Below are 15,163 nucleotides of genomic sequence, written 5' to 3' on the forward strand. Positions count from 1 at the left end.
ACCATTAGATTTTTCTTTCCCCAGAGCAGAATTTCACTATCCTGCTTTGATTACCTAGCTGTCCACATCCTAGGGGCATTCATTATATAAACACTCTATTAATTCCTTAATAAATTATGACTATTAAGTTTAGGAGGAGCCCCGATGGTGTAGAGGGTGTGTGTTGTGCTACTAACTACAAGGTCAGCAGTTCAAAACCACCAGGTGCCAAGGGGGGGGAGATGAGGCTTTCTACTCCTATAAAGAATTACCGTCTTGGAAACTCACAAGGGCAGGTCTACCCTGTCCTGTAGGATTGCTATAAATCAGAATAGAATTTGGTTTGGGTTTTGAGCATTTTTAATTCATTCTAGTTTTGTTTGTTTTTTTTAACATTCTGCCTTCTTTTAAACCGAGAATTTTATTTGGATTGTGTTTTATTTTACAGTTGTTGCTTTGTATGATTTTTGTTATGTGAAATCCAGGATAGGTAAATCTATAGAGAAAGTAACTAGATTAATAGATTCTTAGAGTTACAGCGAGGGAGGTTGAGACAAATGGTAGCTAATAATAATGGATCAAAGAGCCATGAAAATGTTCTAAAATTGTGATGATGATGGCAAAACACTTTATAATACGTTTAAACAATTGAATAGCATGGTCCGTGAATTATATGTCAAGAAAATGGTTTTTAAAAATAGAACAAAAGGATCTTGTTAGCAGCAGACTGGCCTGTAAAGCTGAGATTCTTCAGAGTCTTCGCCATGGAAACTGGAAGGCTATGGGGCAGTTTAATACTTTTCTTAAGTTGCATTTTTTTTTTAATAGGAAGAATGTAGTATTATCTTCGTAGAAACTAAAAACAGTAAAAATAAAGAAAAAAATTAGGATAGGTCCAGGCAGCCTCCCTTCCTAAGACCTACCTTCATCAGATCAACAGCATCTTTGGCATCTCTTTCAAAAAAGTCCATTGGGAAATCTCTACTTGGAGGTCTGGAGGATCCATATCCCCGAGGGTCCCAGGCGACTACTGTGAAGTGCTCCTTATTCAGGTTTTTAAGTTGAGGTCCAAAATCGGTACTCCCGCTTCCTAAAAAAAAAAAAGGCCCATGAGTGCTTGTGTAGTTTCAGGAACAATACAGTAAGCAACTAAATAGTTACATTCTTAAAACAAAGTCTTAAGTGCAGAATGTCACTTTGCAAGACTGATTCCTTCTCAGGCCTCATGTCTCCACCCAGTGGCCATTTTGAGAAGGGCAGAGGATCCTCCTGGTGTTTTGCTTTTCAGAATGAACTTAAAAACGGAATAGGAATAGACTTACAAATACGATATACTTCTAGGTTACAAATGAGAGATAGTTCAGTAATTAATATTTTACACACAAGTGAGATTTGTTCAAGTTATACAAAGTAGAATTGTCAAATTCCAGATTTTTATATTAGGTCCATTTGAATAGTTGTAGGTTTCCTTTTTTAGCTATAATTAGCAACCTCCCCCCCCAAAAAAAAAAAACTACACTAAAACATTATTTGGGGAGGGAAAACTTCGGATGAGTCTATTTCATGAGAACAGGATAAAGCAGCATCCTAGAGTAGCACTATGATATTTGGCCTATGATAGGTGTCCCTGGCCACTGTGTACTGTTGGGTGTAACAGTCCTGACCCCCACCACACTCGGTGGGACAGCGAGAACTTGGAGAACAAGGATTCAGGGCCAAGTGTGCTTGATATTTGAGCACCCATTCTTCAGGCCACATGCTTGCCTAACCAATGAGCTATATTAAGAAGTCTCTTTTGAGATGGTTCGGAATCATTTAACATGATCAAGGTTCATTATTCTTCTGGACCAGAGAGTATGTTTCTCACAATCACATAACTGATTCAGAAAACTCAATCAAACAAGTATATTTCCAACCTACAAGGACTGCTCTGTCCCACATGGTTTCTCCTGTGGCTCTGACGCACAGGGACTGTGACAGCAGCTCCTATCCTGCCAGTGAGTCTGGAATACGCTGGAGCAGGAGCAGCAGTGAGAGGGGGGGAAAGGAACTGTCCTGCTCAAGCCCAGTTTCAGAAATAGTGACGTACCTGCTCTCCAGCATACATCAACATTCGAGTACCACGAATCCCAGGGCCAGGCACACTAAAAGCTAGCGGCATGCTTAGGGATCCTATGTTGCCACATACCCAGTGACACCTGGGAAATCAGAACCAGCACTGGTATCTGCAGGTACCTGGGTGCCGCAGGCAAGGCCTTGGAGGAAGAAGCTGTTATGTTTTTTGAATTTGGAATCATGTTGATGCTTTACATACATAAAAATTAACTCTTGAAACAGATACTTTGTTTTTTACATTTGGCTTATGAGGAACCCTGGTGGTGTAGTGGTTATGAGTTGGGATGGTAACCACAAAATCAGCAGTTCAAAATCACCAGCTCCACAGGAAAGGCGAGGCTCCACTTCTGTAAAGAGCTAGTCTTGGAAACCCAGAGGCAGTTCTACCTGTCACATATGGTTGTTGAGTCAGCATTCACTTGGTGACAAGGAATGTGATTAGAATATTAAAACAATGGTAATTTAAGCTGGTAAGATTTTTAGGTGTTTTGGGTTTTTTTAACAGGTAACCTTAGCTCTACTTCAGCCACTGGAGTGAATGCTCTGCTCCAGTATAGTGTAACTCCTTAAGAAATTAAAACTTTTAAAAGGATATTAAATACTACTGTGTTAGTCTGGGTACATTAGAGAAACAAATCCACAGAAACTCATGTATAAGAGAGAGTTTTATATAAAGGTTAAGTGCGCATCAAGAAAACATCCCAACCTATTGTTGCCCAAGCCCGCAAGTCCAACATTAACCCATTAACCTATATGTCCGACACCACTCCACAGAGTCCTCCTCCATCTCACACAACACACACTATGATGCCGACTGCAGGAGGAAAGCCGAATCAGTGAATGTGTAAGCATCTCAGCGCTGGCAGGGGTCTCCATGTGGCTGCCCCAACACCAGGGCTGCATCAGGGTAGGTCCACGTGGCTTCTCCTCGGGGATGTCTTGTAAGAAGTCAGCCTTGCAAGCTGAAGCAGGGAACTGGCTAAGGTAGCTGCACCCTGGTCTGACCATCACAAAGCAGGAGACCCAAGAACTCGAAAGGCGAGGCTCACTGAGCCATTTATCCCTCCGCCCTTCAATTAACCCCACATGTGTTTATCGGTCAGGTTGGCACAATAAACTAACTACCTCAACTACCTAGGCAAAGATTGAGCCAGGATGGCTCAATCAGAGGCAGCTCAGCTAAGTCCTCAATTCATTGGAAACTTTTAGCACTTTATTTTTAGGAGATAGAAGTAAATCGTAAGGAAATATGTAGACATTGGGCTCAATTAAGCTGAACATAAAATTGTGATAAGAGTTGTATGAGCCCCTAATAAAATGTAAAAAAAGAAAAGAGGAGAAAAAAAGAAGAAGAAAATGATTAGGGCAAAGAAAGAATGTACAGATGTGCTTTATACAATTGATGTATGTATAGGTATGGATTGTGATAAGAGTTGTATGAGCCCCTAATCAAACGTTTTAAAAAAAAAAGAAAGCAGAAAAAAAACACCTGAACATAAAACCACTAAAACACACACACACACACACACAGGCATCAAGTCGATTTTGACTGAAAGCACCCCTATGGAGGTGTTCTGAGGCTAAATGTTTCAGCAGCTTCACCTTTCTCCCGTTAAAGAGCTGGTGGCTTTGACCCACTGAACTTGAGATTTGCAGCCCAAGGCCTAACTCACAGAACCAGCAGGGCTCGTTAAAGCCACCACCAACTAAACACAAAGCTGCCATCATTGGGAATTTCGCCCTGAGGCTTCTACATGTAAACTCCCATCTGTAAAACAGGACGGCCCTTCAGCCGACTTTCCCAGACCCCACCTGTCCATCAAAAATAAGACACACATTACAGCCTGTTTTCATCAAGACTTTAGACGAACTTCCGTTCTTAGCTCCCATTTGAATTACACAGATAATCAAGCGCACATAGGTGGCCCATTAACCCTGGTTTTAGCATGGGAAGTTCTATAGCCTGGAAATTCCAATTTTCCAATTTCTCCTTTTCCATGCCCTTTGCCCCACACCTCTCACTCCTGGACCCTGTTAGCCCCAACAGTAGGCATTGTATGAGGAAAACTAGGTATTGTGAGGGGGGAATTAAACTTAATGGGCAGTTGCCTATTTTGCTAAACCCCTTACGTCTGATTGTAGCATGTTGTGGTAGTTACATAACCTGGTGCCAATTTGAGACTATTAAGGGTGAAGGGGTGGAGTTTAGCCTGTCAATCAGGTCGCTGCTTGATGACCTCATTTGGAGGCGCTAGCTGGAGGTGGGACACAGGTACTCTCTGCTTCAACATCTCTGCTGACAAGACACATGGAGTTATGCTGATGGAACCAGAGCCCTGGAGCTGGAGGAGCCACATGGAGACCCAAGCCAGCGCTAGGATGCTTCCGCTGCCACTGGATCCACAAGTTACTTAAAGCATGTCCACTAGGATCAACTACCAGCCTTGGGCACCCGGCACTGTGTGCATTCTATTAATGTACTGACCCAACATCCCAGGAAGCAGCAGGACTGCGTGGTCTCCTTCTCCAGTCCGCTGATAGTGCAGGCGAACACCATTCACATCCACTTTTGCGGACATCACTGAGGTGCTGGAAGAGGAGAAAAAAAAACCCGCCCCAATTCAAATTATTTAGCAGTACAAAGTAGGGTGATGAAGCTGGTATTATCTACGTGAGGCCACCTGAGCATTCTTCTCAGGCCTCTTGGGTCAGATTGACTCTGAACCTCAGCTCTACAACCTACAAAGTGATATGGGATTTTTTTTCCCCCTTGATGGAAAATCCCATCTGGAGTGTCATGCTTGACTTCTCTGCAGCCCCCAAGCCCAGCACTTACTTATACGAGCACCCACATGCCTACTGACCCGACCCCACACAGACCCGTGGATACGTAGCTCTGCGCTGAAGGTTGGCAGTGTCCTGCAAATGAGAATCCCAGTGACAGCCTGGGTCAGAAGCAGCCCCTGAAGCCATCTAATAGCAGGTCTAAGGGAGCTACCAGCCACTTTTACAGTGATCCCAAGGACAATCAACAGGAAGGCCAGGGCCCCAACATTTTTTTTTCCAGGTATAGGGGTTTGCTTTCTGGAGAGCTGCAGGCGGACTCTAATCAGGAATGACAGCATATACTAGGCTGGCCTTACTGGCTCTTGAACTGCTATTTCTTTTTTTTTTTTTTTTACATTTCATTAGGGACTCATACAATTCTTATCACAATCCATACATATACATACATCAATTGTATAAAGCACATCCATACATTCCCCGCCCCAATCATTCTCAAAGCATTCGCTCTCCACTTAAGCCCTTTGCATCAGGTCCTCTTTTTTTTTTCCCTCCCTCCCCGCTCCCCCCTCCCAATGTGCCCTTGGTAATTTATACATCGTTATTTTGTCATATCTTGCCCTATCCATAGTCTCCCTCCCCGCCCCTTCTCTGCCGTCCCTCTCCCAGTGAGGAGGTCACACGTGGACCCCTGTAATCAGTTCCCCCTTTCCAACCCACTCGCCCTCCACTCTAACGATTAAATATTTATGCCCCTAATTCCCCACCTGAAGGACCTTCCCCCCCGCCACTGATCCTCCTTGGCCAGAATCTCCTATGAACCAGCATCTGACTAGGCCACACTTGGCACAGGACATAGCCAGGCAGTCTCTTATCAGTTATATGAGCCGCACCGACTGACTTTTCCTTAGTTGCTTTTCCTAAAACTCCAGGAGTGTGTGTGTCAGAAAGTGCATACACTACCTCATGTCATCCCCTTACGGAAGGGTGACGGGGAGGTGACGAGCCAGTCAGGGTGCAGTGCAGCAACGATGAAACATACAACTTTCCTCTAGTTCCTAAATGCTTCCTCCCCACCCCCACCCCCACTATCATGATCCCAATTCTACCTTAGGAATCTAGCTAGACTAGACCAGAGGATGTACACTGGCACAGATAAGAACTGAAAACACAAGGAATCCAGGACAGATGATCCCTTCAGGATCAGTGGTGAGAGTGGCGATACTGGGAGGGTGGAGGGAAGGTGGGGTGGAAAGGGGGAACCAATTACAAGGATCTACATATAACCTCCTCCCTGGGGGTCGGACAACAGAAAAGTGGGTGAAGGGAGATGCCGGACAGTATATGACAAAATAATAATTTATAAAGTATCAAGGCTTCATGAGGGAGGAGGGAATGGGGAGGGAGGGAGAAAAATGAGGAGCTGATGCCAGGGCCTTAATAGAGAGCAAATATTTTGAAAATGTACTTTACACAATTGATGTATGTATGGATTGTGCTAAGAGTTATATGGACCCCTAATAAGATTATATATATATTTTAAAATGTCATGCTCCAACAGTCACCCATGGCTGTGTGACACGTACAGGGGACATTGTGGCAGCCCATGGCAGGTACCGTAACAAGTGCTCTTCTACTTCAAATTGGTTACTGATGAATTTGAATCAATCACTTGTTTTTTCTTCTACATATACCCTACCCCCACCTCTGTCCTTTGTTAATATAATTGAAACAACACATTTGAAAAACTGAGGTCCCTTCTCTTTTGGTTTCAATTTCATTAGCCAATTTCAAACACGAAACAAGTGTGTTCCATACATGTGTATCAAGTCTTAAACAGCGGCAATTTCTGGAGAAACATGACAGTGCTGGGTGGTAGTAAAGCCGGACAGAACTATTAGTTGTAGACAACTCTTAGTTGTCTACAGGAATACTGAGGAAGTACAAGCCATTGATCAGCGCCAGCTCCATGGCCTTGCCAACTTTCTCACCAGTAACATTCTATTCTTCTGAGTTTCTATTGTTGAGAAAGCATCAGGATCAAGGTGAGCATGAATAAATCCAGTCTGCTAAGACATATCCTTCAGGAAATATTTGTTTATTAGTACATCTGTGTTGCTCATTCTAGTTGGAGAGAAGACAAACACAGAACACTTCATCTGTAAAACCTTTAGAGATGAATCAGTGATGAATGAATCAGTGATGAATGAGGAAGAAGGAGCCTGGAGCACATGGCTGCAGCCCCAGCTATTAAATTTTGTGTGGACTACATAAAAATAGAAATGATTGCTACTTACATAAGGAGTCCTGGTGGAATTGTGGATTACTCTTGGGTTGCATACTGTTAGATTAACTGCAAACGTGCTCTACCAAAGGAAGACGAAGCTGTCTGCTCCCATAAGGACGAGTCTTAGAAAAGCTAAGACGTTCTAGAGTGTCCTATAATGCTACCAAGAACTGACATTGGCTTCAGACAGTTCCTAGGAAAATTACATATTGTCCAATTCCATGAATTTTGCAGTCACCTCATACGATGGGAGGAGCCGGCACCGCCACCACCCTGCTGCCTGCAAATCTTGCTACATGTCCTGAGTCTGGTGGATACTCTAGTGTGTGGCTCCACAGGGGTCTTGAGCGCTGGCCAGGCCTCTGGCTGACCTTCAAGGGCACACTCCTTGCCAAGCTGCCCTCACCTCAGGCAGGCATGGGCAGCCAGTTCAGGGACTCTGGGGTTCTGGCACTTCTAAACTACAATTGGAGGGTTCTCATAGTCCCCTGAGGACATTAGGCCCAAGCTCAGAACAACCCCACTTCTCACTTAACTGGCCACCACCCTTCACTACTCCCGCAGCTTGGGAAATTCACGAAAACTCCTAGGAAAGGGCTTCTTTTCCAGTCTTGACAGCATAAAGGATCCAAAGGGAGGGCCTCAAGCATGAAACTTCTGTATTGCCTGTTTGCATACGATGTGCTGCCATACGGGGGAAATCACCCAAGCGTCAGTGCTCACTGCTTTTTTTACTGGGGTTACATGATGTGGATTTGAAATGACTGAATGATTGCGCATGTTGCCTAACTCCAGCAGCTTCCTCCCCAGGAGGCTGATATGGTATGTTTTCTTTGTAGGTCCTTCTGTAAAGGGCACCAACTTATGACCAGAGTCAATTCTGACTCCTAGTACCCTACAGGACAGGGTAGAACTGCCCCCGAGCGTTTCCATGGCTATAAATCTTCACGGGCGTAGTATGCCTCCTTTTTCTCTCAGGGAATGCCTGGTGGGTTTGAACCACCAACTTTGCAATTAACAGTCCAATGTGTCAACCTACTACGCTGGCCTGTTTTTAAGATAGTGGATCCAAGTTAATTTTTAATCTGAAAGAGGGGGAGAAGGAGCCACACAATTTTTAAAAGCCAGGATTGTAGGTATTTCCTTGATATTTCCAGTATCAGAGCCTCTGGGATTTAAGTCCTGGAGCCTGAACACACAGGCACAAGGTGATTCTGCACATGACAGTTTGAGATCTCTGTCAGTACTATAAACTGTAAAAAAAAAAAAAAAAAAAACCACCTTAGCTAGGTCACTGCCATTGAGTGAATGCTGACTCATAGTGACCCTTTTCCAAGATCAGCGCCCAATATTAACCACTACAGCAGCATGGGGCCTGAGATAGTCAGGGTCATTTTGACAAAAATCCAAGGATTCCGGATTGATGGTGCGTAGTGAGAGCACCCCCACTGCTAACTGAAAAGCTGGGAGGTTGGACCCAAGCCCATCAGTGGGCACTAGGAAGAAAGATGGGGCAACCTTAAGAGGTCGTTCTCTCCACAGCGTCAGGAGTCGTCGGAACGGACACACAGCAGTGGCCTTCCAAGGAGGGGAGGGCGGAAAGATGTGGAGCAATGATACGCGGTCTGGGTTCAATGCCATGAGTTGTTTCGTGGCACAAGAAAGAGGTTGGAGTCAACGACCCATAGGCACTTCTTAAGGTTCCAAAGTAGACATCTACACGACGTCCGGGTCGCCAAGCTTCTTGGTACCGGTTTGGTTCACAAGGACAGCCCTTGTCAGTCCCCAGGGCCGATCTCGTCGCCCCGAGCCTGTGCGTGGGACCCTCCTCACCCGCCTAAAAGTGAACCGAGGAGTTCGCGAACCAGGGAGGCAGCAGCCATTACCCATAAGCAGCCGCAGGCGCGGCTCGGGGTGCAGGAACCCGGGTCGTCAGCGCCGCCGAGAGGAGCTGCAGCCGCCGCACCGCCGGCCCACCAGGCACCGCAGCCATGTTTGCGGCGGGCGCGAAGTGCGCACGCGCGCTCAGCCCAGTGCCGCCGGCCAAGGTCACAGCCAAGAGCAAATTCCTGCTGGCTCCCAGAAGCCACGGCGGCCGCAGCGCGGGTGGAGGGCGAGTGGAGGGAGGAGGAAAATGGCATTCCCTTGTTCCCTAGGTCGGAAAGCTGGGCGGGAGAACGCTTTCCAGGTCGGCTAATGGAGGTAGAGGTGTATTTGTTTTTCCTTTTTTTTTTTTTTTCAAAAAAAAGGTAAATATTTTTATTTAAAAAATTAAAATATTTTATTCATTATTAGTAGCTCCCCATTTTCCCTCTCAAGTCCTCCTGCCATAAATCTAAGGAAATGTTACTCTAGTTACTATCTCTATCCTAACCTGGATTTCTTTTCCTTTTTTAAAAAAAAAACATTTTATTAGGGGCTCATACAACTCTTATCACAATCCATACATACATCAATTGTGCAAAGCACATCTGTACATTCTTTGTCCTCATCATTTTCAAAGCATTTGCCCTCGGAGTGCATTTGTTTTGGAGGGATGGAGGATTTTATTCTGCAGGCTACTTAAGGTCATTCACGCCATATCGCATTCTCTGCTGCACCAGGATCCGTGGGAAAAAAAAACAAGTTTCTCTGCGCTGTAGTGGCTATGCATTGGGTTGTTATAACCAGGAGCAGCTTTTCTAAATCAACAGCTGCCCCTCCCACCCGGCTCCCCACCCCAGTAAAGGCTCAAAACCTTCCAGGGCTAATTCTACTCTGTCCTATATGAGCTGAAATGGGCTCCAAGGCAGTGAGTCTTCTGCTTTGTTAACTGCAAAAGTATGACAGATTCACCACGACTATAGCCATCTTGGCTTGATTTGAAGTGACAAAAGGTTCCTTCTACACTGCATGATTTCTACCATAAGAGAGCTTAACCAAGGCCTAAAACGGTGTTTTACCTAGCACATCAGTTTCTCGTGTAGAAAAAAAATTATATCTCAACTGGTTCTCACATTATTTGAAAAAAAGCTTATAGTTAGCTTCTCATTTTTCCTGAAATGATGATTGAGGTTTCATGACAAGTGATTAAAAGTAGCTGTCAGTACAATTTCTCCACCAGGTATCTTAATGCTAAACAAAAATTTGTAAGTACTGTGAATTTTTAGATAATTGGTTTCTTATTTCTAAGTGTACATATAAACTATGATTTACTGTTCAATATGAACTAGAACTACAATGTTTGGGTTGGGTACCTTGGAATACCTTAATAGTCACATCAGCCTAGTTTTGTTCTCCCCGTTGGTAGATGAAGAAAAAGGATGTGGGGGTTGGGAACCATGTCTAGGTCACACAGCTATTGAATGGCTGAAGGGAATGTAATCTGCTCGATTCAGAACTCTACTAGAATGAGTATCTATTACTCACTGTAGTAGCAACAGGTTTTGTGTGGAGAAAATAAGACTTTGTACCTCAAAGCAATGTTTCTCAACACTTTGTACCTCAAAGCAACTCAGTGTAAGCACTGCATTTTTTAGGTTACTGGTTTTAACCTTCTAGAGAACGTGGTACTTATAAGAGTATGGAGCTGCTGATGGCAAGATTGGCTTTTCAAACCCATCAGCTGCTCCACAGGAGAAAGAACTTGCCCCATAAAGATGTAGTCTTGGAAATTCTACATAGGATTATTATGAGTTGGAGTTGGCTTGACAGCAATGTGTTTAGAGACATCTTTGTCATTAGGGAAAAGGGATTGAGTGGGTAGGACTACTGGCATCTGGTAGATGAGACCAGGGATGCTTTTGAAATCCCACAATGCTTCGAACTGCCCACATTCCCAAAAGAATGATCTTGCCCCAAATGCCAATAGGCTGAGGTTCAGCAGTTCCGCTGTACAGCCACACGGCAAAGGTGCATATGCACCTGTCTGCTGGACTGGAAGATCTTCAAAATCAGTCACAATGCTGTGATTAACCCAGAAAGCACTGGCACCTTTGCTGACAGACTGGACTTCACCTGTGCTGCCCTCCCCCTTGGCAAGGCTTAGCATGGCTGCACACAGTTCTAAAGCAAGGTGCCAGCCGTGAGACCAGAGGGCCAGTCAGATTGTCTTCTAGTGCCTGCAGTCCTGCTGAAACTTCGTGTGGGCCTGGAAAGGCGGAGGGCAAGAGGAGCGCTTTCAAGACTCCGACAAAGCTCTCCCATTTTCCTTTTTAAACTCCAGAGAACACAAGAAAAAGTGAAAAGTCGTTTTCCATTCTACTAGAGTAAAAGGGGAGCTTGGTGATCACCCACAAGGCTCCAGAGTAAAGAGGTCAACACGTGTTCCCTTCTCAGGTGGCACAAATGTTGGAAAACGGCCTAAAGCGCCAGCGTGTTAGGAAAGAACTAGAAAGATGAATCAAGAAGCTTTTAGTTGAGATATAACCCTGGGTTAGCAATAAAATTGGAAGGAAAAAAAAGAAGCTTTTAGTTTTGTCTTTTTCGTAATAGTAACAATGAGGAACAATTCTTTACCATCCTCTGGAAGATTTTGATGTTTCCCCCCTTTTGCCTATATATGCCCCTCCCCCTCCTTTGCACCTCTTAAATTCTCAAGAATTTTGCTTGCAGAAGGCTGTGGATGACAGTGGGAATCCAAGACACATTTGTGAGAACTACATAGGAAATAAACCTCTGGTGATTGCCCGCTATCCATAAATGAGGGAGGGGAGGAAAGTGGGTACTACACAGAGTGCACTGGAGATGAATAAAGAAGACAAAAGGGATAAACTGGACTTGAACAGTTAAAATCTTGTCAGTTGATCCCCCCTCTGATGCACGCAGGATGGACCTGATCTGGTTTTTAACATCTGGATTTTTGTTTTGTTTTCGTTTTGTATCAGAGGGTTTGTATCAGAGGTGTTATGTCGTTGGGGGCCACCCTCTTAAAATTGTGTAATATGTTTTTCTATTTTTCTGTCTATGAAACTCAGGATTGATGAACCTATAGGGACAACAAGTAGAATAAGGGTTTCAGGGAGGAAGGGGGTAAAAGGGAGACGATGTCAAGGAGTCCAGGAAGAGAAGGAACGTTTGGCAACTGATTGTGGTAGCAATTGTACAATACTGCTTGATGTGATTGACCTATGGAATGATACATGTATTAACTCCCCATTAATAATACATTTTAAAATATAGTAATAAACAGATCTTTGCAGGATGATTTGCATCTTGAAGCAGTTCCTGAAGCCCATAGTAAAAGATAGGCATTTATTTGATACTGAAGTCAACTATATATGTGTCCGAGATAAACTGATTGTGATACAAGAAGCCTATTTAGAGAGAACATAGAAGTTTACTATCCTGTGATTGTGGCCAACGAGCCGTGGTGGTGCTCTTGGGGAAGCATTGGGTTGCTAACTGCAAGGCTAGTGGTTCAAACCCACCAGCTGCTCTGCAGGAAAAAAGATAAGACTACCTGCTCCAGCAAAGATTTACAGCATTAGAAACCCTATACAGAGTTGCTATGAGTCAGAATTGACTCAATGGCAGGTTTATAAAATAAGAATGTTGGCATAGTCTCTGAATATTTTTTTCTTGCTCAGGCATCGGGAAATGGAATGAAGTGCAAAACTGAAGGTTACAGGAATAAACTGAAGGAAAATGATCTTCCTCAAATATCTCTTCTGTCCATCTCAACTTCAATGAGGCTTCTCTATTGATTAGTTCCTGGGGCATTGATTGGTCTTCCTTCTTACATTTTCCTGAAGATCCGTTGTTTGCTGCAGATTTTTTCTATTCTTCAGCTCTGAGATACAGTAGATGGTTTTCATGCAGAACCAGAACATGGAACCTAGAAGAAATAATTCTGACCTCTTTCCTCCAGGATATGAGCTCTCTCTCTCTCTTTTTTTTGGGGGTGGGGGGTATGAGCTCTCTTGAGATAGTACACTTTCCACTGAGTTCTTCACCCAGTGAGGGGTCTACATCATACTGTCAAAGGTCTCTGCTGGGTTAGTTCTGGCTGGCAAGTATTAAATAGTGCAGAATGTCTATTCGTGAACATTGGTAGAGTGCATGTGCCAGCTTTCCCACAGTGGCTCCCTTATTGCCTTCCCTCATAAGCCACTTCTGGAGCATCTGGTAAACCTTTTCTTTTAGTCCATCTCGCTCATAGTCATGGTCAATTTCATCAATCTGAGGTTCGGTGAAGCCCAGTTTCCGGGCACATTTTTTCCAGTGTCTTCCCAGGTTCTCTCTGACTGGGTCCAGGTGTTTATCAGTCAGACTGGTGATATTATCTGCAAAACAGACAAAGAAGATGGTCTATCAAGCTCTGACTTGTTTGAACATGTTGGCTTTCTTGGTTGCTGAAAATAAAACAAGTACAGTGACGGATACCAGCATCCAACAACACAGGTAACTTCTTTGAGAAGCAGCTGTCCATTCACTGGATTTGAGACGTTTTATGACTTTGTGTGAACTTGAACAACATACTCCTTTCTCCCAATATCTGCAACCCTAAGCCACTGTTGATGGTGCAGTGAACCAAAACCCTACCAGGCTACTAGATTGGGCGTTCTACATAACTTGGAAGCAGTAGCCTGTTTATACTATACTTTCCTTGATATAAAAGTGTATGTTGGGGGAAGCACTGCTTTTGTTAATTTGGGGTATTTTCTACTTAGATCTGGACAGAGGCAAGGCTTCCTAGGCCTTACTGTGCTTTCCTCAAAATATCACTTCCTTCTGATTTAATCAAGGAACACGAGACTATCATGATGCATGTTGGTGCACGGTCACATCTTGCAGGGTAACTATTAAGTCAACGGAATTGATAAATAAATGTGTGAGAGGTCTTTATGCAACAAAACTGAATTTAAGGTAACCAAAGTGCTTAACCCACTGTTAAGTCTGACATTACATTATTGTCATAGAATATGGGCTTTCCCAAGGGTGAAAATGTAAGTCTCGACCAAAGTGTAGTTGACAGGTTCCTAAAAAGTGAATTTAACATAGCAGCTAAAGAATTTAAGATAGTGACTTTGGTACCAACGATTTAAAATGAAGTGTTTCACTCTTATCAATTGCTATGCTTTTTCTCTTTTCTTTCAAAGGAGGAGGCATCAACACTCCTCAGGGTATGTCTGTGGACCACTGCCTACTTCCGCCAATGGCTGTCCCTCCTTCCTCCTATGATCACAACCTCTCTGCAGGCCTCTTTCTCTTCTTCTTTCATAAACAGCCAATAAAAAGAAACAAATCAAAGTATAAAACAATCATCACAAACAAAACATATTCTTGGATCTTGACCAAAGGATTCCATAAGATGAAATTTAACAAGCTCTCTCCCCACCCCTCACCCCACTGCCAACTCCCATTCTTTCGTCTTCTCTCCCCACTCGTGGATGCCAATGTTTTAAGAACTTCGTGAGACACTTTCCATATTTCATCAGGACTTCTCTAGGCAAAAGCCAGAGGTTTCATCAGATTCTCAGAGGTGTTCCTGTCTCTCCAACAGTTGAGGACGTCTGCTACAAGTATTTTACATGCTTCCCATCAAATGGGCCAGAACAAGGATTGGCAAACTACACTGTGGCCAAATGTGCTTCCTTTTGTAAATTAAGTTTTATTTAAACACAGACATGCCTATTTGTCTACATACTATATTTTTATAGAGTTAGGTAGTTCCTACAAGAACCCTGGGGCCCAGGAAGCCTAAAATATTGACTCTCCAGCCCTTTACTTATATATACATATATATACACATATATATACATATATATGTATGTGTGTATGTGTATATATATATATATATATATATATATATATATAGCCAATCCATGGGTTAATTAGAAACCTTGTTCTTAGAATTTCAAATGCTAATGGAATGTAGACTTGCTTAGTGCGATGGAGGCCACATGAACTTTTGAAACTACTGACGTGATATATTCTTGAAAGGTGAGATTGGAGACCTTAGAAGCAGTGAATTTATGTTAACGGAGGAACAACAGTTTAGAAAAAGAGGGTGAGGAT

General features: G+C 43.6%; 2 protein-coding genes across 3 annotated transcripts in view; both read right to left on the reverse strand.

The window, feature by feature from the left end:
- The window catches only part of BPHL (biphenyl hydrolase like), a 71,471-nt gene extending 62,298 nt beyond the window's left edge, over positions 1-9,173 (reverse strand). Inside the window, exons 1-3 of the mRNA XM_075555270.1 lie at positions 9,052-9,173; positions 4,580-4,683; positions 903-1,069 (exon numbers count right to left, since the gene is read on the reverse strand). Coding sequence (XP_075411385.1) covers positions 903-1,069; positions 4,580-4,683; positions 9,052-9,158 — 378 coding nt within the window. The 5' untranslated portion in view covers positions 9,159-9,173. The remainder of the gene's footprint in view (positions 1-902; positions 1,070-4,579; positions 4,684-9,051) is intronic.
- A 3,210-nt stretch (positions 9,174-12,383) lies between these two features.
- The window catches only part of RIPK1 (receptor interacting serine/threonine kinase 1), a 76,286-nt gene continuing 73,506 nt past the window's right edge, over positions 12,384-15,163 (reverse strand). For both annotated transcript variants that reach the window (XM_075555268.1, XM_075555266.1), the window contains exon 12: positions 12,384-13,428. In XM_075555268.1, the coding sequence (XP_075411383.1) occupies positions 13,142-13,428 (287 nt within the window). In that variant the 3' untranslated portion in view covers positions 12,384-13,141. The remainder of the gene's footprint in view (positions 13,429-15,163) is intronic.

The sequence above is a fragment of the Tenrec ecaudatus genome, chromosome 7 (assembly GCF_050624435.1).
Source record: "Tenrec ecaudatus isolate mTenEca1 chromosome 7, mTenEca1.hap1, whole genome shotgun sequence".
In the NCBI taxonomy this organism is placed as follows: domain Eukaryota; kingdom Metazoa; phylum Chordata; class Mammalia; order Afrosoricida; family Tenrecidae; genus Tenrec; species Tenrec ecaudatus.